Genomic DNA, 21,390 nt, shown 5'->3' on the forward strand with positions numbered 1-21,390 from the left:
TCTCTGGTTTCCTCCCACAGTCTGAAGACATACTGAGTAGGTTAATTGGTCATTGTAAATTGTCCCATGATTAGGTTAGGGTTAAATTGGGGTTTGCTGGGTGATGAAGCTCGAAGGACCTAATCCATGCTGTATCTCTAAATAAAAATAAATTGTTTGGAGTTTTATCCTATGACTTGATATGTTTTGTTCTTATGTCAGACAAGTCCAATAGGCATCTAAAGGTAAAATAATTCATTTTCCCACCTCTATAACCAAGATTTGTTATATCAACATTGAACGGCCAGCAATTATAGAAAAGAATGATTAATCCTACATTTTGTAAACTGGCAGTCAATTGTGATCTCAAGATTGCTCCTTGCTCAGCTCTGCCATAGGCAAGAGAAATAAAGAAAAAAACTGGTACCCAACATTCATAGACTAATTATTCTGTTATGATTTTCCTATTAGCTCACAGAGATAAAGAAAAAGACAATTTCAAGGTAAGTGATCTGTCAGAACTGTGGTCAGAGTGTGTTTTGCTATGCAAGGTGGTGGGAACTCAGCATATTCTTCTGCAAATGCACAACTTGAATTATTAATTTTAAATTTAAAACATTATGAGAAATTGAGCTCACGGGAATGCATATTCTTGATCTTTCATTATTGCATTAAATCAAATTGAAATTTTAAAATGTTATTCACATCTTTGCTATGACACTCAGGTCAATTTTAAAAAAATAAAACTTAGAAAAATCTGAGAAAATTTGCACAATTAGTTTTCCAGCACAAGTGGTGTGCCATTACACACCTCTAAAGTCACAGGAATAGTTTTAATCAAAAGGTTTACGCTCTCTGATAAATATTTTCCCCTAACTTCTCTTCTGAAGTTTGCATTTTAAGTATAATTCATCTTAATATAATAAAATGTAAATATTCTATGCACCTTTACCAATGTTTTTGCTTTCAAATATGGGCACTTTGTAGAGATTTTGCACTTCAAAAACATTCTTACGTTACACCCATGATCCTACACCTACCTTTGTGACACTAGTCAGAGAATATCCTTGCATTTTATCCCCTTTATAACTGGGAAAGTGTCTTTTTAAGTCTTTAAAATGACAAAAAACTTTACACTTAGCAAAAATTAATTCCTCAAAAAGGCAGATCGGCCTCAGCACGAGATTAAATCGGGCCTATCACTTTTTGTCTAATGGGCAAAACATTGTATTTATATTTCTAAAACTGCTTTACTTCCCGGACAGTGCTGATTCCGAACTTGTTTTTATTCATGTTTATATTACCTTCGCTTCTCCCTCAAGCAGTGCACAAGAAAATTGAAATGTCTGAAGAGATAAAACAAGCTAGAGGTGTAACACCCATCATTTCTGGGACTTTAAAAGAAAAATAACTGAAATATACATGATTTTTGAGAAAGGGGAATAGATAGGAAAACAAATCACCCTACAAAATAAAAAACACAATACCAATAATTTTCCTTTGGGGAATAGGGGGAGGGAACGCGTTAGGGAGGGAAGGATCACACTTCACGAATGATCCTAAACTCCGAATTAAGCACCGCCTACACCATTGTCATCAATTAAGTAAAGCGGTAGAATAAACTCAAATTGACTTTATTAACCGATATTGGTGTAGGCAGCCCCAGACATTTCATATCAAGCTCAAAGACGTCAAACCTTGGGCTTCTAACCCCAATCCCCTTCCCGCTGCATCTCTTTCAACCCCGCACCCCCCCCCCCCCAAACATATCACCCACCTGCTGCCCCACCACTCTCTCCAGCAATCATTCGCCTAATCGCCCTTCCCCCAGTTAGACCCAAGCTGCACTACTCCGTGCTACCGAGTCGTTTCCACCTGGACCACTACCGCCACGATTGGTTCGCCACCCCGCTCACCGTTCACACAACACCGATCACCTTCCATCCCCGGCCACTCACCAACCGCTCGACTGACCCGAGCACTACACCTCCCATACGAGGCCTGATTGGCTGCAAGAACACGGCGAATGGTAAGCAACAATACTCGTCACCCGGGAAACGTGTTCTAGCACCTCTGATCCCGTGACAGTATGCCGGAGACCCTATTGGTCCGCTACGTAGGGGCGCTGGCGGAGGCTGTTACCGTGGAAACCGAGCGAGGCTGACTCCGGAGACAGCGATGGCATCGGTTGTTGTCGGACAGGGAGGAGGTGAGAAAGTGGCAGTCGCATCTTTGTGCCCTGGCAACCGCATCCACAGGGTGATAGAGTCAGGGAGCGTGGAAGCAAGTCATTCGGTCTGACCGGTCCTTGATGCGTGTCTGACTCAGTCTCATTTGCCTGTGTTTGACCCAAAAATCCTTTCCTATTCATGTACCTGTCCAAGTACTTTTTCGTGTCGTTAATGTATCTGCCTTAGCCTCTTCCTCTGGCAGCTCAGTCCAAAAATTGGTATTATGAGCGCTGTCACTAAAAAGCAGCATCCAGCGTGAAGAACCTCCACCTTCCAGCCCATGCTCTCTTTACGGTGCCGCCATCAGGAAGAAGGTACGGGAGCCACAGCACCCACTCCACCAGGTTCAGGAATAATTATTACCCTTCAGCCATCAGGCTCTTGAACCAAAGGGAATAACTTTAGTCGCCCTTCGCTGAACTGTTGGACTTTCTTTCAAGGACTCTTTATATAATGTTATTGTTTATCGTTTGTTTATATATTATTGTTATTTTTGTTTTTGTATTTGGAGTTTGTTGTCTTGGGCATATCGGTTGTTGTCTGTCCTGTTGGGTGCGGTCTTTCATTGAGTCTGTTCTGGGTTTTTTTGTATTTGCTGTGATTACGCGGAAGAAAATGAATCTGCCTTTACATATACAGCATGTACTGTACTTTGATAATAAATTTACTTTGAACTTTGACCAAGTTGCCCTTCACGATCCTATTAAATCTCTCCCCTTTCAACTTAATTGATTCTTGATTCTTCGACCCGGGGGAAAAGACTGAACTGTTCAGCCCATCTGCCCTCTCTTGTGAGGAGACGGGTACCAACCCTTTCTTACTTGACATATCTTCCCTGAAACATGTACTTAAGTATTTAGGCACAAGATCAGTCTTCTGAGGATGTTTAACTAAGTAAACATGAGGAAGTCTGCAGATGCTGGAAATTCAAGCAACACACACAAAATGCTGGTGGAACGCAGCAGGCCAGGCAGCATCTATAGGAAGAAACACTGTCGACGTTTCGGGCCAAGACCCTTCGTCAGGACAGTGTTTCTTCCTATAGGTGCTGCCTGGCCTGCTACGTTCCACCAGCATTTTGTGTGTGTTGTTTAACTAAGTAGCTGCTTTTGCATGGCATCTCCCTACCCAGCCTTTATCCTGCCTTATCAAATTAAGCATACTTCCTCGAGGTTTGTTCTTTGTCTTTTGTCCCTGTATCAGCATAACCGTGCAACAAGTGAAAAAAGGTTTATGGATTGGCAGTTAATGCAACCCTGTCTGCTGTTGAGAACCTCTAAGCTGAAATTTGCAGATGATAAGAAAAATAGTAATAGATTTGGAAATTATATTGATATTGCAAATGAAATTAACACAAATGTTAAATAATAAGTTTGGTATAAATGAGGATTAATATTAAATGCTAATTAATTCAAAAGAAAGTGCAAGAAGTATTAAAAATCTAGGATGCTGTGCACTAATCTTTGAAAGTGGGAACAGATCAACAAAGCAAACAAGGCTTATAGAAATGGAGATAGCGGAGCTGTGCATAAAACTGAAGTATCACATTCAATTCAGACAACACTCTGGGAAGGACAAGGTACTGCAGACTGTCCAGGAATAAGGGATTGCAGTTAGGGTGAGAGACTAGAGAAAATAACATGGTTTCCCTTAAAGAAGGCTGAGAACACTAGATAGAGATATCTAAAGGTTTAGATAAAGTGACTGATTGGAGACAATAAGGATTTTGTTATAAAATGAGCTATTAGCATTTGGAAGATAGTGCTATAGATACAGATACAAACCAGCAGTGTTCAAAGGGAGTAGAATAAATCAAGGAGAAAATATGCAAAGATATGTGAGGAAACCAGAAAAGAACAGCTAACTGGATATCTCTTTGGAAACTTATATCAATATAAAGAACCAAATGGCAAATTTGAAGATGATGCATATCTGACCCATTAGAGTCTTTACAATTAGGGATGTCAGCCTAGTTTATTGGTAGCACTGTCGCTTCTGGGTAAGCAGGTAACCCACTCGCAGTGACTCCAGCTCAGAATCAACAGAAGGTAATAACTTGATAAAGCCAATATTAAGTTGCCAGAATTGCTGAGAAAATCGTTAAGTAAAATACATAGACCAAAAAATGTAATAGAAAATCAAATTAAAGGGCCAATGTGTTGCTGAATCTGTATTCACTCAACATAGTACTTACATTCCAGGTCTTATTCTTCCCAATCTTCTATCAAAAATAGAATTTGAAGCAGAACACTATCAAAAGCCTTATAAAAGTTATAAAATCTCTTACTATCTCTTACTATCTTTCCTTTCAGTTAGTCCTGACGAAGGGTCTTGGCCTGAAATGTCGACAGCGCTTCTCCCTATAGATGCTGCCTGGCCTGCTGCGTTCCACCAGCATTTTGTGTATGTTGCTTGTATTTCCAGCATCTGCAGATTTCCTCGTGTTTGCCTTATAAAAGTTTAATTGAGCTGGGATGTAGAAGATTTCACTTTTGGTATTTTGAGTGTTATTTAAGAATTGGACACATTTTCCAATTCAATGCTGCAGATGTGCGTAGTAAAAGGCAGGCTATGGCTTCCTGGTTTGTAACAAGACTGCTCATGATACTTGTCAGGTATGATCATACCCTTCTGAAACCTGTATCATTTACCTGAGTTCTATCATTCATTTGGTGTAGAAATCAGGCTAATAGGCACATTACCTTGATTAGATCCTTCATCTTTGATTTTAGTGGAGAAACAACACATTTGTCTCATTTGATCTACCAGTTCCCATGCTCCATGAAATTCACCCTCAATGCTTTTAGATTTAACCCTATTAGAATAATCTTCTGTTCCCATCTCTCATGTGTATCCAGTTTCATTTTAAATCAATATTCGCTCTTCAGCTTAACTTTATTTCATGGCAGTAAGATCTGCAATCTTCCAATTACCTATAGAAATACTAGAAATTCAATAGAACTGAGAAAGTTTTCATACGTATGGATATAAAATAGTTATTGTATAACTTTTGAAGGCATTTAAGGTTTTCTGCAGAACATGGTTCCATCCAGTGATGTCAGCAGCCTTCTTGTTCCAGACTTCACTGACAATTCAAATTTCAGCTTAGATAGCAAGAAAAAAAAGGCTTTTAGTGTCTTTATGACCTTAGAACATCCCAAATTATAGTCCTGAAGAAGGGTTTTAGCCTGAAACGTCCATTTTTATTCATTTCTGTAGGTGCTGCCTGACCTGCTGAGTTCCTCCAACATTTGTGTGTGCTGCTCTGGATTTTCAGCATCTTTAGAATCCCTTGTGTTCCCAAGTTACTTTATTGTCATTTAAGCACATTTTGGGATTTGTTACTGCAACAATTGTTTTGTGTACAGCATACTTCCACAAATAGAACATATCCTATTTTAATAATGGTGAATGAGAATAAATTTAAACAAGTTCACAGGAATATCTCCCCTCAGGATCCGTCTCCTCACCTGCCATCATTTTCTTTTGGTATAAGGGATTATTTTTAATAGCTGAACTGTACTTAATAAATTGAAACTTTTCTCTCTTTTATACTTTACATCTCTATCTCTTCCTCTAGAGTAGTCAAAGATCCAGAAATGTTGGGAATTCAATTTATGTTCATCAAAGCTGGTACAGAGAAGTTTCCCTCAAAACTCTCTATACCACTTAGCAAAAATATGAAATGCGGTTGTAATTCAAATGATCACTCCCAGACATTAATTTTTTGTAAGTCCTTCATTTTCCGAACAGCTCTCTTTAAGTTTGAACATGAAAAACTTCCTTGGTTGTGGTTCTAATTGCTGGCTGCCTCATAATTTATGTAATGACATTCTATCTTTCAGTTCCAATTTGAATGGAATGATTTAATACAGGAAGGAAAAACAGAATTTAAACATTTCAAAATGACATTTGCGCCATTCAAGGTTATGAATGGGCCTAAAATGCAGACTAAGATGAGCACGTGGACACCCCTGAATCATCAGCCTACCAATGACAAGGCAAGTGGGTGAGATTTCAAATTACCAAAGGGTATACTGTTAAATAATTCATGTTATACAGCTATTGCCTAAGTAGAATTTGGATTGCATTCTGTTGAGTGTGTTTTGTAAAGTGGATTATCGTGCCCAGCATTAACACATGATAGATTTTTATGATCAACAAACTTTATTAAATTATGTCAGATGAAGTAAGATTACCATATAGCTGTTACATCAATGCAGTCTTGCTTGTCTTGCTGATATGTCCTAGTGTGAACTCTGGCACATTTCTAGTTGACTCAATTACCAAAAACACATGATTCTATTGTGACTCAGTTTAATTAAACCCAAAGATGTAATGTTAGAAAGTTCTACCTGCAGAGGGATGAAATCAAGGTTACTGTTTTTTAAAAAAAGGGATTTTGAGAAAAATGCTATGCAAGGGAGGGGCGTGATTGGACACAGGACAGACAGAGAGAAATGTGGCAATGATTAGAAGCTGAAGACATGCAACAGTTAAGAGTGTAATTAGTAGTGAGTATCTCTATCCTACTAACTTGAAACCCTCAGGGTGAATCCCCTGGAGGAGAGACAATAGCGATAAAAGATTTATTGAAGCCACAGCTATAACATGTAGCTATAATGAGACAATATCAGCAGAGACCAGTGTCCAAAATCCCTACTGTGTAGTTGGGAATTAGTTCTGCAAAATCATACCAAGGCATTTGGTCAAGTTTTGTACAAGTTTGTGAATTGACTTTCCGTGGATGGTCAACTATTTCATTCCAATGAACCAAGATACACAATGGCGAGCCACCCAAGATGAAGAACCAGCACAGGAACGAAATGTGTAATGACACAGAGGATTTATTTTTATTTGAGGAATCTGAATTTGATTTTTTGCAAGAACTGATTATTTTTGCAAAGACTTTGATAAGTTACTGAATGAGATTTACTTTATTTAGAAGTTGTGATGTTGGAGAATTGTCTTGAAAGGTGTTAAACTGTGCATGTATAATTTTTGAATTTGAATTTAAACTTGTAGATATACTGCCCGGAACTGAAACTGAAGTTAAATATAATACTTGAGAATAGGAATTATATTTGGTTTTCTAACTAACTAGGGATAGTAAAAAGGAAAGTTTTTCTGTAAATTTTTAAATAGGAAATAACACTGATCTAACTAGTTAGAGAAATTGGAGTAAGAAAGGTTATTCTAATGAATATCACTGATTCTAACTAAACAGGAATTTGGCTTTTGTTGCTATCTTAAGATTTGGAACCAAAACAGAATGTTTGAATTTTGAATTATTCTTGCTCATGTGAATATTTTGTACGTATTGTTTTTTTTTCTTATAAACAAAACCTTATTTCCAGATGTGTGTGGTTTCTATTCACTGCCTCCTTCTGATACCTGGATTCTTCTGATGGCCTATTAGCATCTAGTGTAATTTGATTTTCTCTAAAAAGTGTGGCGACGAGTCACTCACGATAAGACTGGTGCTACACAGGTGTTACACTATCAAGTATTTAAATTAAAACAGATTCATTGTTATTATAGCCTACCTTCTGAAAATGAATTCTTTCTATGCACAACCATTGATTATTGCTGTCTGTTATACATGAAGATTTTTATAGTTAAAAGGAACGGCTCTTGACTTCTTCGGTGTGATATATTTATATTATATGATGTGGTTATAGACAAAATCTTGGAGACTTTTAGAGGCTCTGCTGTAGATATTTTTCATATTATGAAGAGATTGTTTAATGACTTTTTTTATTCTCCCCCCCACCACGCCCCACATCAGGTCTTTGAAGAAAGAGGAGAATTACTTGGGAAATGGGTAAGAGGGCCATGCATATGTTTTGTAGATACTTAAAAACTTTATCGAGACCACGTTTCCCACGCTCTCTTTAAACTAACTAGGCCCCCGTTTCCAGCCCTCCTTTAAAAACTCACCAGGGCCCCATTCACAAGTTCCTTTTAAATTCGCTGGGGCCCAATTTCTCACATTCTCTTTAAATTAATCAAGGCCATGTTTACAGCTTTCCTTATAAACTCACCAAACCCCATGAGCAACATTCGACACCCTGGAAAATTTGCTAGTCGAGAAATACCAAAGTCTGAGCATTTGAATTATTGGAGTTTTACTGTAACTGATTGGAAACACAATTCATTACAACTCCTGCCATTGCATCACTTCCTTGGAGATCATTGCATCTTCTGATTCTGTTCTTGGAGAAGGACAAAGAAGTTAGACAGGAGCAGCAATTTACAGTATATTACTCAACACAAAGTACACTGCAGATGCTGTGGTCAAAGCAACACGTACAACACACTGGAGGAACTCAGCAACTTCTGCCACCTTCAACAGGACCCCACCACTAAGCACATCTTTCCCTCTCTACCCTCTGCTTTTCACAGGGATCGTTCCCTCCACGAATGCTTGGTCCACATGTCCCTCCCTACAGATCTCCCACCTGGCACCTATCCCTGCAAACGTAAGTGCTACACCTGTCCCTACACCTCCTCTCTTACCACCATTCAGGGCCCCAAACATTCCTTCCAGGTGAGGCAACACTTAACTTGTGAGTCCGTTGGGGTAATCTATTGCATCCGGTGCTCCCGGTGCAGCTTCCTGTACATCAGCGAGACCTGACGCAGATTGGGGGACCACTTCGTCAAGCACCTCCACTCCGTCTGCCACAACAGACAGGATCTCCCGGTTGCCACCCACTTCAACTCTGCTTCACATTCCCTTTTGGATATGTCCATATATGGCCTCCTCTGCTGCCATGATGAGGCCAAACTCAGGTTGGAGGAGCACCACCTCATATACCGTCTGGGTAGTCTCCAGCCCCTTGGCATGAACATTGAATTCTCCAACTTCCGGTAATTCCCTCCCTCTCCCTCTTCCAGCTGCCTATCACCTCTCTCGTGATTCTGCCTTCTTCTACTACCCATACTGCTTTCCCCTTACATTCCTTCTTTGCCTTTCCTGCCTATTCCCTCCCTGCTTCCCCTCCCCCTCCCCTTGATCTTTCCTCTTATTGGTTTTTCACCTGGCACCTACCAGCCTTCTCCTTCCCACCCTCCCCCCATCTTCTTTATAGGGCCACTGCCCCCTCCCTCTTCAGTCCTGATGAAGGGTCTCGGCCCAAAACGTTGACTGCTTGTTTCCACAGATGCTGCCCAACCTGCTGAGTTCCTTCAGCGTGCTGTACTGCTTCTTGCTTGTAGGGGATAGAATATACTTTAGGGCATAAGAGATGGGGATTACAGAAAATGTGGAACATGAATACCTGCATTGGATCAAGTGGTAATAACTGAATCAGGAAAGGGAGGTACTTTGGGAATATCATAGTCTAAGGAGATGCACATGATTTGATGTCATTAGGACGTCATGGGCAGCTTTTGCCAGGGTTATGTCTTTCGCAGTAAGCATTTGGAAATGTATTTGGAAAACAATGGCCTAATTAGGAATAACCAGTATGGCTTTGTGTGGGGCAAGTTGTGCATTACTAACTTGATTGAGTTTTTTGATGAGGTGATGAGGGTGAATGATGAAAGTAGAAGTGTGGATGTTGTCAATATGGATTTTAGTAAGGCGTTTGATCAGATCCCAAACAGAAGGCTCATCCAGAAGATTAAGATGTATGGGATCCATGGTGATTTAGGACTGGTTTGTCCACAGAAGGCTCAGGGTAGTGGTTGAAAGAACTTATTCTAGGTTCCGGTAAAATGACAGCACACTCAGTCACAACAGCTTCTACAGAGTCAGCCAAGGTGTTATTGTCTTTTTAAAACATTTTTCACAATAGCAAGACACTACTGGACATTAAGATCTTAAAATTCTGCAGGTCTACCCATCAGTGAATTTCTAACAGGCAGAGAAACTGAAGGAGCTGGACTTGGTGTGGCTTGTGGGAGTCGGTGCGTAAAGGTGGTCACACAGCGAGTTATCGTCTTAGTCACTTTTCTTGTGATCGCAAGACCCTGCTGGAGATTGTTAATGTGGAATGCTGCAAGTCCAATTCACAAGTTTATTGGCAGACAGCAGGGGAGCAGCATGACCTCGGTCATAGTGAGGACAAGGCCTCAAGCCATGATTTCACCTATTTACTGTTGCCCAGGAGAGTCCGTATGCTCTACCAGAGTGCCGGGGGGTGGGGGGGGGGCAGTGTGGCACGGAGTCCAATCTGGAGTTGGTACTGCTCTTCAGTGTTTGCTCAGCAGAGTACAAGCCATATTGTGTTTGGCTGCAGTCTGCTACAGCATTTGTGGACTCAGAGTCTTGGACTATATTTTTTTTCATGATTGTATTTTTACTGATCTCTTACATGTGCCTTGTGCTGTGTAAGACTGCAGGTATTGTGTTTTACATCTTAGCCCGGGAGTAATGCTGTTTTGTTCGGCTGTGTTCTTGGGTATTCATGTATGATTGAATGACAATTAAACTTGAACTTGAATGGTATTCCACTGGGATCTGTACTGGAACCTCTGCTGTTTCTGGTGTATATAAATTACTGGATGAAAAGGTAGACGGGTGGGTTAGTAAGTTTGCCATTCTTCTTTGCTACCCACAACACCACCAATCTTCATATCATGAAAAGAATATAGTGGAATATAGATCATTTGCAGATATGGGCGGAAAAATGGCAAATGGAAGTTAACCCGGTCAACTGTGAAGTTTTGCAACTTGGCAGGTCAAATGTAAAAAGACAGTACACCGTAAAGGGCAAATCCCTTAAAGACAGGTGGATAGGGTGGTTAAGAAGGTATATGACATGCTTGCCTTTATTAGTTGAGGCATTGAGTTCAAAAGTCAGGAAGTTATGTTGTAGCTTTATAAAACTCCAGGTAGGTTGTATCTGGTCCTCTGTTTGCCCCATTATGGGAAGGATGTCAGGCTTTGGAGGGGGAGCAGAAGAGTTTTACCAGGATGCTGCTTGGATTAGAGGGTATGTGCTATAACGAGAGGTTGGATAAATCAGGGTGCTTTCTCTGGAGTGGCATAGGCTGAACAGAGGTTTATAAGGTTATGAGAGGCATACATAGAGTTGACAGATAGTATCTTTCTCCCAGGGTTGAAATGTCTAATAACAGAGGGGATGCACTTAAGGTGAGAGGAGATAATTTCAAAAGCGATGTGAGGGGCAAGTTTTGTTACACAAAGAATGATGGATGCCTGGGGTGGCGATAGAGTCAGAAACATTTGGGACTTTAAAAAAAATTAAATAGGTACATGAATGTGAGGAAAGTGGAAGGATATGGACATTGTGCAGGAAGAGGGAATTAGTTTAGTTGACCATTTGATTAATAATTTAATTGGTTTGGCACAACATTGTGGGCTGAAAGGCCTGTTCCTGTGTTATTATGTTCCTTGCAAAATTAGAAAAAGAATTTGAACATAAACCAGTGGAGTGAGGTGGATGTGATTTAATAATCTTTTTATCTTTACCTCAGAAAAGAAGGGTTAGAGTTAAGGCAGTAGTGAAGATGAAGTTGTAAAGAGAGTTCTAATAGAAAGATGATTGATAGTGATCAGCCTTTTCCTAAAGGGAAAACATTGTCAGCCCTGACTTTTCATAAGATCCAATATCAATTTTTCTAAACAAAAACACGCCTGTTAATAAATCCTCCCTCCTATATTTGTGTTATATTCTGAAGTTTCTTAACTCCATATTGATTGAGAAACAAGCATGTTTTTTAAAATTTGCTCTGTAATAGCTGCATGTAGAACAGAATTTGACAGATACGTAAGACTTCCTATCATTAGAGGAAATCAGTTGATTGTAACTAATAGTTCAGCCTGGGTGGCAGATCCTGATACAGTACCTCTTTTCCAAGTGTATGGTACAGCAATGGAAAGTTATTTGCATGGATGTGGACTGGAACCATTCGCAACAAATTCCTTTTATCTCGATCAATGCAAAACACAAGAGGTTTAGTTTCACATCAGGCATTCTTGCATAAGAATGTTGTATAATACATTCCTCAGAATGTTCTACCTAATTATGTCTTTCCCTCGTTTTTTTTTTTAATCCCAAGTTTGTGTGATGTGAAGTGATGTTTGATCCCTTATGTGGAATAAGATGGAGACAGTTTCTTGTGGACTTTACGCACCAGTTTTATAAAGTCAGGACTTGTCTGCAGAGATTACTTGGGCTAATTGTGACTAGGGTTAATTAGCAAAGGTCAATAAAAGAAGCAGGCTTTGAGCAGAGCAGCCATTGTGTGAATGCAGTGTTAGAGTGGTCAGGCTTTAGCTCAACAGGTTTAGGCTAGGCACAGGCTAGAACTTAAGTCTGAGAATTCATGGACATAACAATTGTAGTCAGGATGGTAGTTAAAGCAATTGAATGCTTCTCCTGTGAGATGTGGGATTTCAGGGAACCTAATGGCCTCCCTGATGATTACATCTGCAGGAAGTGCACCCAATTTCAGCTCCTGACAAGGTCAAGGAACTGGAGCTGGATCTAGATGCACTCAGGACCATCCGAAAGCTGAAAACTTCATAAATCATCCTTTTACTAAAGTGGTCACACCCACAGTGAGGGTTCAAATAGTAGATAGGTGACCATAAGGTGAAGTAAGAGGAGTAAGCAGTCATTTCAGGGTTCCCATGTAGTCATTCCCCTCAGCAACAAGTATACCTTTTTGGATACTGCTGGGTGGGAGGAGGGGTAGAGGATGGATGACCAATCAGGGCACAACAACGGCAGCCAGGGCATTGGCACTATGACTAGCTCTGGTGCTGGGAAGAGTGGTAGTTATAGGAAACTTGATAGGTACGGGAGCTGATAGTAGATTCTGTGGCCACGAAAGAGAAGCCAGGATGGTGTGTTGCCTCCAGGTGCCAGGTTACAGGAAGTCTCAGAGCGGCTGCAAAAGATGGTGGTTTAGCATGGGGCAAAATCGAAAAGGGTAATGAATACAAGACTGAAGATGTTATATTTGAATGCACCAAGTCCAGGGAATAAATAAAGAAGATAATCTTGTAGCGCAATTAGAGATATGGTGACTGCAGGTATGACATTGTGGGCATCACTGAGACATGGCTGAAAGAGGATCATAATTTGCAGCTTAACATCCAAGAGCAGCATTGAAAGATGTGGGGAAAAAATGGCAAGGGTAAAAAGACTCTGATGGGAGTTGCATACAGTTGCCAGAATATGAGATATAAATTTCAACAGGAAATAGAAATGGTATGTAATTAGGACAATGTCACAATAGTCATGGGGTATTTCAATATGCAGGTAGATTGGGAAAATCAATTTGGTGCTGCATCTCAAGAGAAAGAATTTGTAGAATGCCTATGAGATACCTTTTTAGACCAGCTTGTGATTGAGCCCACAAAAGGTAATTCTGGATTGGATGTTGTGTAATGAACTAGATTTGATTAGGGAGCTTAAGGTAAAGGAACCCTTGGGACAGTGATTGTAAAATGATAGAATTCACTCTGTAGTTTGAGAGGGAGAAGATAAAGTCAGATGTAAAACTATTACAGTGGAGTGAAGGGAATTACAGAGGCATAAAAGAGAAGCTGGCCAAAGTAGAAAGGGACACTAGCATGGCAGAACAGCAGTGGCTGGAGTTTCTGGGGGCAATTCAAAAGGTGCAGAAAAATGATTAGAAGGAATTTCTTTAGGCTGGGAATGGTGAATCTGTAGAATTCATTGCTATGGATGCCTGTGGAGGCCACCTCATTGAGTATATTTAGAGTCGTAGAGAAGTACAGCATAGAAACAGGCCTTTTGGCCCCTCTACCCCATTCCAAAACCATTTCAACTGCCTACTCCCATCGACCTGCATGGGACCAAAGCCCTCCATACCCTTTCCATTCATGAACCTATCTAAACTTCTCTTAAGTGTTGAAATCGAGCTTGCATGCACCACTTGTGCAGGCAGCACACTTGCACGACCCTATGAGTGAAGAAGTTTCCTCCTCATGTTCCCCGTGAATGTTTCACCTTTCACCCTTAACCCATGACCTTTGTATGTGGTCCCAACCCCAGTGGAGAAAGCTTGCTTGCATTTACCCTATCTATACCCCTCATAATTTTGTATACCTCAATCAAATCTCCTCTCAATCTTCCACATTCTAAGGAATACAGTATTCAACTATTCAATCTTTCCTTATAATGCAGGTCCTCCAGACCCGACAACATCCTTGTAAATTTACTCTGTACTTTTTCAACTTTGTTTACATCTTTCCTGTAGGAGTTAACCAAAACTACACACAATGCTCCAAATTAGGCCTCACCGATGTCTTAATTCAACTTCAAAGTAACATCTCATTTTTTGTACTCAATACATTAATTTATGAAGGCCAATGTGCCAAAAGCTTTCTTTAGACCCTATCTGTATCTGATGCCACTTTCAGTGAATTATGAACCTAAATTGCTAGATCCCTTTGTTCTACCACACTCAGTAGTGCCCTACTGTCCATTGTGTAAGACCTACCCTGGTTGATCCTACCAAAGTGCAAAACCTCGCACTTGTCTGCATTAAATTCCGTGTGCCATTTTTCAGCCCATTTTTTAAACTGATGCAGATCCGTCTGCAAGCCCTAATAGCCTTCCTTGCTCTCTTCTACACCCCCCATCTTGGTTTCATCCACAGATTTGCTGATCAAGCTTTGTACTCTTAAAGTTTCACTTTTGAAGGCCTCCCACTTATGAAGTACACCTTGCCAGAAAACAGCCTGTCCCAATCCGTATTTGCCAGATTATTTCTAAATTAGCCATTCTCCAAATTAGAATCTCAACCCATGGACCAGACCTTTCTTTTTGCATATATACTTTGAAACTACTGACATTGAACTCACTAGATGCAAAGTGTTCCCATACACAAATTTTTGTCACCTTCCCTGTCTCATTCTCTAATAGCAGATCCAGTATCACATGCTCTCCAGCTGGGACTTCTACATATTGATGAAGGAAATTTCCCTGAACACATTTGACAAACTCTATCCCATCTAGTCCTTTTACAGTACGGGATTCCCAATCAATATGTGGAAAGTTAAAATCACCTACCATAACAACCTTATATTTCTTGCAACAGTCTGCGATCTCTTTACAGATTTGTTCCTCTAAATTCCTAGGACTGTAATATAGCTCCATTAATATGATCATACCTTTTTTATTTCTCAGTTCCACCCATGATGCCTCAGTAGATGAGTTGTCCAGTCTGTCCTGATGGAGCACTGCCATGATATTTCCCTTGACAAGTAACACCACCCCTCCTCCTTTAATCTATCCCGCTCTGTCATGTCTAAAACAGTAGAACCCCAGAATATTGAGCTGCCAGTCCCTCCCCTCCTGCATTCAAGTCTCACTAATGACTATGATATCATAATTCCAGGTGTTGATCCATGCCCTGAGCTCAACTGCCTTTCCTATGGCAGTGCTCCGTCAGGACAGACTGGAGAAGCCAGGTGAGTGGGAAAGGTAAAGGGCAAAAGAGGAAAGAATCTGATAGGAAAGGAGAGTGACCATAGGAGAATGGGAAGGAGGAGGGGACCCAGGGGAGGTGATAGGCAGTGAGAAGAAGTAAATGGTGGGTTTGAGGGGAAAGTTAAAGCCTGGAGGGGAGGGAGAGGGAAAAGAGGGTAAGGTAGTGGATAAAGGGGATGGAAGGAAGCAGAAATCAAGATTTTAAATGAAGAGAAGGTGAGGGAGGAATGAGAAAATGAGAGAACAAAAATCAGAATTAGGTTTATTATTGCTAACATTAATCATGAAATTGTTTGTGGCAGCAGTACAGTGCAGGCATAACTAATACCACAAGCCGCAACCAAAAAAAAAGTGCAAAAGAGGAATACTGAGGTAGTGTTCCTGGGTTAATGGACCAATCAGAAATCTGATGGTGGAGAGGAAGAAGCTGTTTCTAAAGCATTGAGTGTGGTTCTTCAGGCTCATATACCTCCTTCCTGATGGTGGTTCTTAAAATTTCCTCAATGGTGCTCACGATGAAGCTGGCTAAGACTACAACTTTCTGAAACCACTTATGATCCTGTACATTAGTGCTTACATACCAGATGGTGATGCAACTAGTCAGAATGTTGTCCACAGTACATTTGGAAATTTGCTTGAGTCTTTGGTGGCATACCAAATCTCAAAAACTCTTAATGAAGTATAGCCATCGGCATTCCTTCATCATGATTGCATCAAAATGATGGGTCCAGATTAGATCCTCTGAGATATTGATGTACAGGAAAGAGAGAGGTTTAGAACAAAAACAGGAAGAGAAGTAACAAAAACAGAGGTGAAAAGTGACAGCTTGTTGGTTTAATCCTAGCCTTAATGAAGGGTCTCAGTCCAAAAAATCAACAGTTTATTCCCCTCCATAGATGCTGCCTGACTTGCTAAGTTACGCAAGCATTTTGTGTGTAGCTTATTGGCTTTATTGTATCATCAGTCACAACCGTTTGTATGCCATCTAATATTATTGTTTGATGTTGAGATTTTTTTTGTATTCCCTCACATCTTCATTCAGTTTGATAAGTGGACCGATACGCAGCGTCGCAAGGTTCTTCTTGACCTGTTTGAAAGATGCTCTGTCTCTCAGTTGAAGTTTTGTGAACGATATTTGCGCAGTAGAGTTCCAATGGAAGCATTGGACTTCACCTGTTTTCTTCCCAGAGTGCTGTCTTTGTACATCTTCTCCTTCTTGGATCCAAGGAGCCTTTGCCGGTGTGCACAGGTAACATTTATGCAGAATTCAATCTCCATTTTCAAGATTTGGATGTTGCTTACAAGGCCAGTATTTATTGCACATCTCTAATTATCCTTGAGAATGTATAGTATATAGTATAATGGATAACTTCACTCACCCTAACACTGAACTGCCTATGGACTCATTTTCAAGAACTCTTCTTCTCACTTCCTCTATATTTATTGATTATTTGTTTATTTTTCTTTTATATTTGCAGTTTGTTATTTTTTGCACATTGATCGTTTGTCTTGTTGTGTATGGTCTTTCACTGATACTAATATGTTTCTTTGTAATAACTGTAAATTCCTGAAAGAAAATGAATCTCACGATTATATATGATGACATATTTTGATAATAAATTTACATTACTTTGGTATTTTTGAAGTAGTACTGGAACAAACAAATCTATGGTTTTCTAGATGAGAGTTAATCCTGTCTCTAAGAATCTTCTCCAATACAGTAATTTCCCTACCACTGATGTAAAGCTCACTGGCTATTATTCTCTGGTTTGTCACTGTTGCCTTTCTTAAACAGAGGAACAATATTATCTATTCTCCTGTTCATCTCTGTTTAACAAGAGTGCAAAGATCTCTATAAGGCTCCAGCATTCTTCTGTCTTTCTTCTCTTAATATCCTGGGATAGATCCCATCAGGTCCTGGGAACTTATCCACATACATGTTCTTTGAGTCCCAACTCCCCCTCCTTCATATCAACATGCCCTAAAATAGTAGCATATGCAAGCAATTTCCTTGTCCTTGGTAAATACCAATCCAAAGTACTTATTTAGTACATCACACACTTTAGTTAGTTTTATAGTTCCAGTGATCTCACTGAGCATATTATGTTCACATTGATCATATAAAGCATGCTATGTTGCCATCGGAAGCATGGCATGACTTGTGGCTGCCCCCAGCACATATAAACTAGAAAACCTACAGCACAGTACAGGCCCTTTGGCCATGTACTTACATCCTTGGACTTTTGTTGGTTGTTGATGCAAATGACGCATTTCACTGTACGTTTTGGCATTTTGATGTACATTGACAAATAAAGCAAATTTTTATATCTTTGATTGTAGCTGTGCCCTTTCTGCTATCTCATAGGTGAATTGGCATTGGAAAAATCTTGCTGAGTTGGATCAGCTCTGGATGCCCAAATGCCTGAGACTAGGTTGGTACATCAGCTTCTCACCTACTCCCTATGAACAAAGAATCTGGAAAAGACATTACATTGAGATGGTGAAGGAGCTGAATGTTACCAAGCCAAAGGTTAGTGACATATCCCAATGTACTTCAGTGATTTGCCACATTCATTAATTTGTTACCTGTCACTATTCTTAGATTATTTGAGTATTGATTGGCATCTCCCTAGAGCAAGGGGTTTGGATGGGGTGGAGTTTGTTAGGTGTGTTCAGGAAGATTTCTTGACACAATATGTAGATAAGCCTACAAGAGGAGCGGCTGTACTTGATCTGGTATTGGGAAATGAACCTGGTCAGGTGTCCAGTCTCTCAGTGGGAGAGCATTCTGGAGATAGTGATCACAATTCTATCTCCTTTACCATATCATTGGAAAGGCATAGGAACAGACAAGTTAGGAAAATGTTTAATTGGAGTAAGGGGAAATATGAAGCTATCAGGCAGGAACTTGGAAGTATAAATTGGGAACAGTTGTTTTCAGGGAAATGTAAGGCAGAAATATGGCAAATGTTCAGGGGATATTTGCAACACGCAAATATAGGTACATTCCAATGAACAGGGAAAAGACGGTAGGGTACAGGAACCATAGTGTACAAAGCCTGTTGAAAATCTAGTCAAGAAGAAAAGAAAAGCTTACGAAAGGTGCAAAAAACTAGGTAATGATAGAGATCTAGAAGATTATAAGGCTAGCAGGAAGGAGCTTAAGAATGAAATTAGGAGAGCCAGAAGGGGCCATGAGAAAGGAAAACTTCAAGGTATTTTAGATAGATAGATAGATAGATACTTTATTCATCCCCATGGGGAAATTCAACATTTTTTCCAATGTCCCATACACTTATTGTAGCAAACTAATTACATACAATACTTAACTCAGTAAAAATATGATATGCATCTAAAATCACCCTCTCAAAAAGCATTAATAATAGCTTTTAAAAAGTTCTTAAGTAGTTTACTTAAATACATTGAGTACCCCGGCACTTTAACATATCTTACTCCTGGCGGTTGAATTGTAAAGCCGAATGGCATTGGGGAGTATTGATCTCTTCATCCTGTCTGAGGAGCATTGCATCGATAGCAACCTGTCGCTGAAACTGCTTCTCTGTCTCTGGATGGTGCTATGTAGAGGATGTTCAGGGTTTTCCATAATTGACCGTAGCCTACTCAGCGCCCTTCGCTCTGCTACCGATGTTATACTCTCCAGTACTTTGCCCACGACAGAGCCCGCTCTCCTTACCAGCTTATTAAGACGTGAGGCGTCCCTCTTCTTAATGCTTCCTCCCCAACACGCCACCACAAAGAAGAGGGCGCTCTCCACAACTGACCTATAGAACATCTTCAGCATCTCACTACAAACATTGAATGACGCCAACCTTACAAGTATGTGAAGAGCAAGAGGATAAAATATGAGAGAATAGGACTAATCAAGTATGACAGTGGAAAAGTGTGTATGGAACCTGAGGAGATAGCAGAGGTACTTAATGAATATTTTCATTTTAAAATCTTTTTTATTAATTATTATTGAAGATTAACAAAAAAAGATACATTAGTCAATGTCATTATATACAATAAAGAATTAAATTAGCAAATAACTGATTAATAAAGCTAAGCAATATATCAGTAAAAACCATATAACCGTATAACAATTACAGCACGGAAACAGGCCATCTCGGCCCTTCTAGTGCGTGCCGACGCTTACACTTACCTAGTCCCAGTGGCCCGCACTCAGCCCATAACCCGCCATTCCTTTCCTGTCCATATACCTATCCAATTTTACTTTCAATGACAATACCGAACTTGCCTCTACCACTTGTACTGGAAGCTCATTCCACACAGCTGCCACTCTCTGAGTAAAGAAATTCCCCCTCATGCTACCTTTAAACTTTTTCCCCCTAACTCTCAAATCATGTCCTCTTGTTTGAATCTCCCCTACTCTCAATGGAAAAAGACTATCCACGTCAACTCGATCTATCCCCCTCATAATTTTAAATACCTCTATCAAGTCTCCCCTCAACCTTCTACGCTCCAAAGAATAAAGACCTAACTTGTTCAGCCTTTCTCTGTAACTCAGGTGCTGAAACCCAGGTAACATTCTGGTAAATCTTCTCTGTACTCTCTCTATTTTGTTGATATCTTTCCTATAATTCGGTGACCAGAACTGTACACAATACTCCAAATTCGGCCTTATCAATGCCTTGTACAATTTTAACATTACATCCCAACTCCTATATTCAATGCTCTGATTTATAAAGGCCAGCATACCAAAAGCTTTCTTCAGCACCCTATCAACATGAGATTCCACCTTCAGGGAACTATGCATCATTATTCCTAGATCACTCTGTTCTACGGCATTCTTCAACGCCCTACCATTTACGATGTATGTCCTATTTGGATTATTCCTACCAAAATGTAGCACCTCACATTTATCAGCATTAAACTCAATCTGCCATCGTTCAGCCCACTCTTCTAATTGGCCTAAATCTCTCTGCAAGCTTTGAAAACCTACTTCATTATCCACAACACCATCTACCTTAGTATCATCTGCATACTTACTAATCCAATTTACCACCCCATAATCCAGATCATTAATGTATATGACAAACAACATTGGACCCAATACAGTTCCCTGAGGTGCACCACTAGTCACCGGCCTCCAACCTGACAAAGAGTTATCCACCACTACTCTCTGGCATCTCCCATCTAGCCACTGTTGAATCCATTTTACTACTTCAATATTAATACCTAACGATTGAATCTTCCTAACTAACATGCCGTGCAGAACCTTGTCAAAGGCAAATTATAAGAAAAAATAAAGTGTTAAGAATATTTTTTTTGAAAGAAAAAGAAAGAAAAAAAAGAACCCCTACTAACTAAAAAAAAAACCCTACTGACTGAAAAAAAACCCATTGGGAGCATAACCCCAGAGCTATACATCATACAAGCTTCCAAAATAAAAAGCATCAATCTGCCAACTCAAATCCACTTTAAAAAAATTGGAAGGAAACCATATTAATTAACTCGAATCAGATGATAGTAGCGGGCAAATGAACTCCACCTTTTCTCAAAATCGAATCGAGGATCAAAAGTTCGACTTCTGATTTTCTCCAAACTAAGACATAGCATCACCTGAGAAAACCATTGTATCAAGGTAGGAGCAGAAGCATCTTTCCATTTCAACAAAATAGCCCTTCTGGCTAATAATGTAACAAATGCAATTACATGTTGGTCTGATGGAGAAATACCATGAATATATTGAGGAATTATACCAAATAAAACTGTCAATT

General features: G+C 39.9%; 2 protein-coding genes across 4 annotated transcripts in view; one reads left to right on the top strand and one right to left on the bottom strand.

Moving 5' to 3' along the window:
- Positions 1 to 2,016, bottom strand: part of LOC140733404 (frizzled-3) — a 90,932-nt gene extending 88,916 nt beyond the window's left edge. For 2 of the 3 annotated variants that reach the window (XM_073056688.1, XM_073056686.1), the window contains exon 1: positions 1,896 to 2,016. The gene's annotated coding sequence lies outside the window, so the exon portion shown is untranslated. The remainder of the gene's footprint in view (positions 1 to 1,895) is intronic. The other variant, XM_073056687.1, reaches the window with a different exon arrangement.
- A 48-nt stretch (positions 2,017 to 2,064) lies between these two features.
- The window catches only part of fbxo16 (F-box protein 16), a 52,732-nt gene continuing 33,406 nt past the window's right edge, over positions 2,065 to 21,390 (top strand). The window contains exons 1-5 of the mRNA XM_073056691.1: positions 2,065 to 2,188; positions 6,056 to 6,211; positions 7,999 to 8,034; positions 16,692 to 16,898; positions 18,015 to 18,179. Coding sequence (XP_072912792.1) covers positions 6,116 to 6,211; positions 7,999 to 8,034; positions 16,692 to 16,898; positions 18,015 to 18,179 — 504 coding nt within the window. The 5' untranslated portion in view covers positions 2,065 to 2,188; positions 6,056 to 6,115. The remainder of the gene's footprint in view (positions 2,189 to 6,055; positions 6,212 to 7,998; positions 8,035 to 16,691; positions 16,899 to 18,014; positions 18,180 to 21,390) is intronic.

The sequence above is a fragment of the Hemitrygon akajei genome, chromosome 9 (assembly GCF_048418815.1).
Source record: "Hemitrygon akajei chromosome 9, sHemAka1.3, whole genome shotgun sequence".
NCBI classification, from domain to species: Eukaryota; Metazoa; Chordata; class Chondrichthyes; order Myliobatiformes; family Dasyatidae; genus Hemitrygon; species Hemitrygon akajei.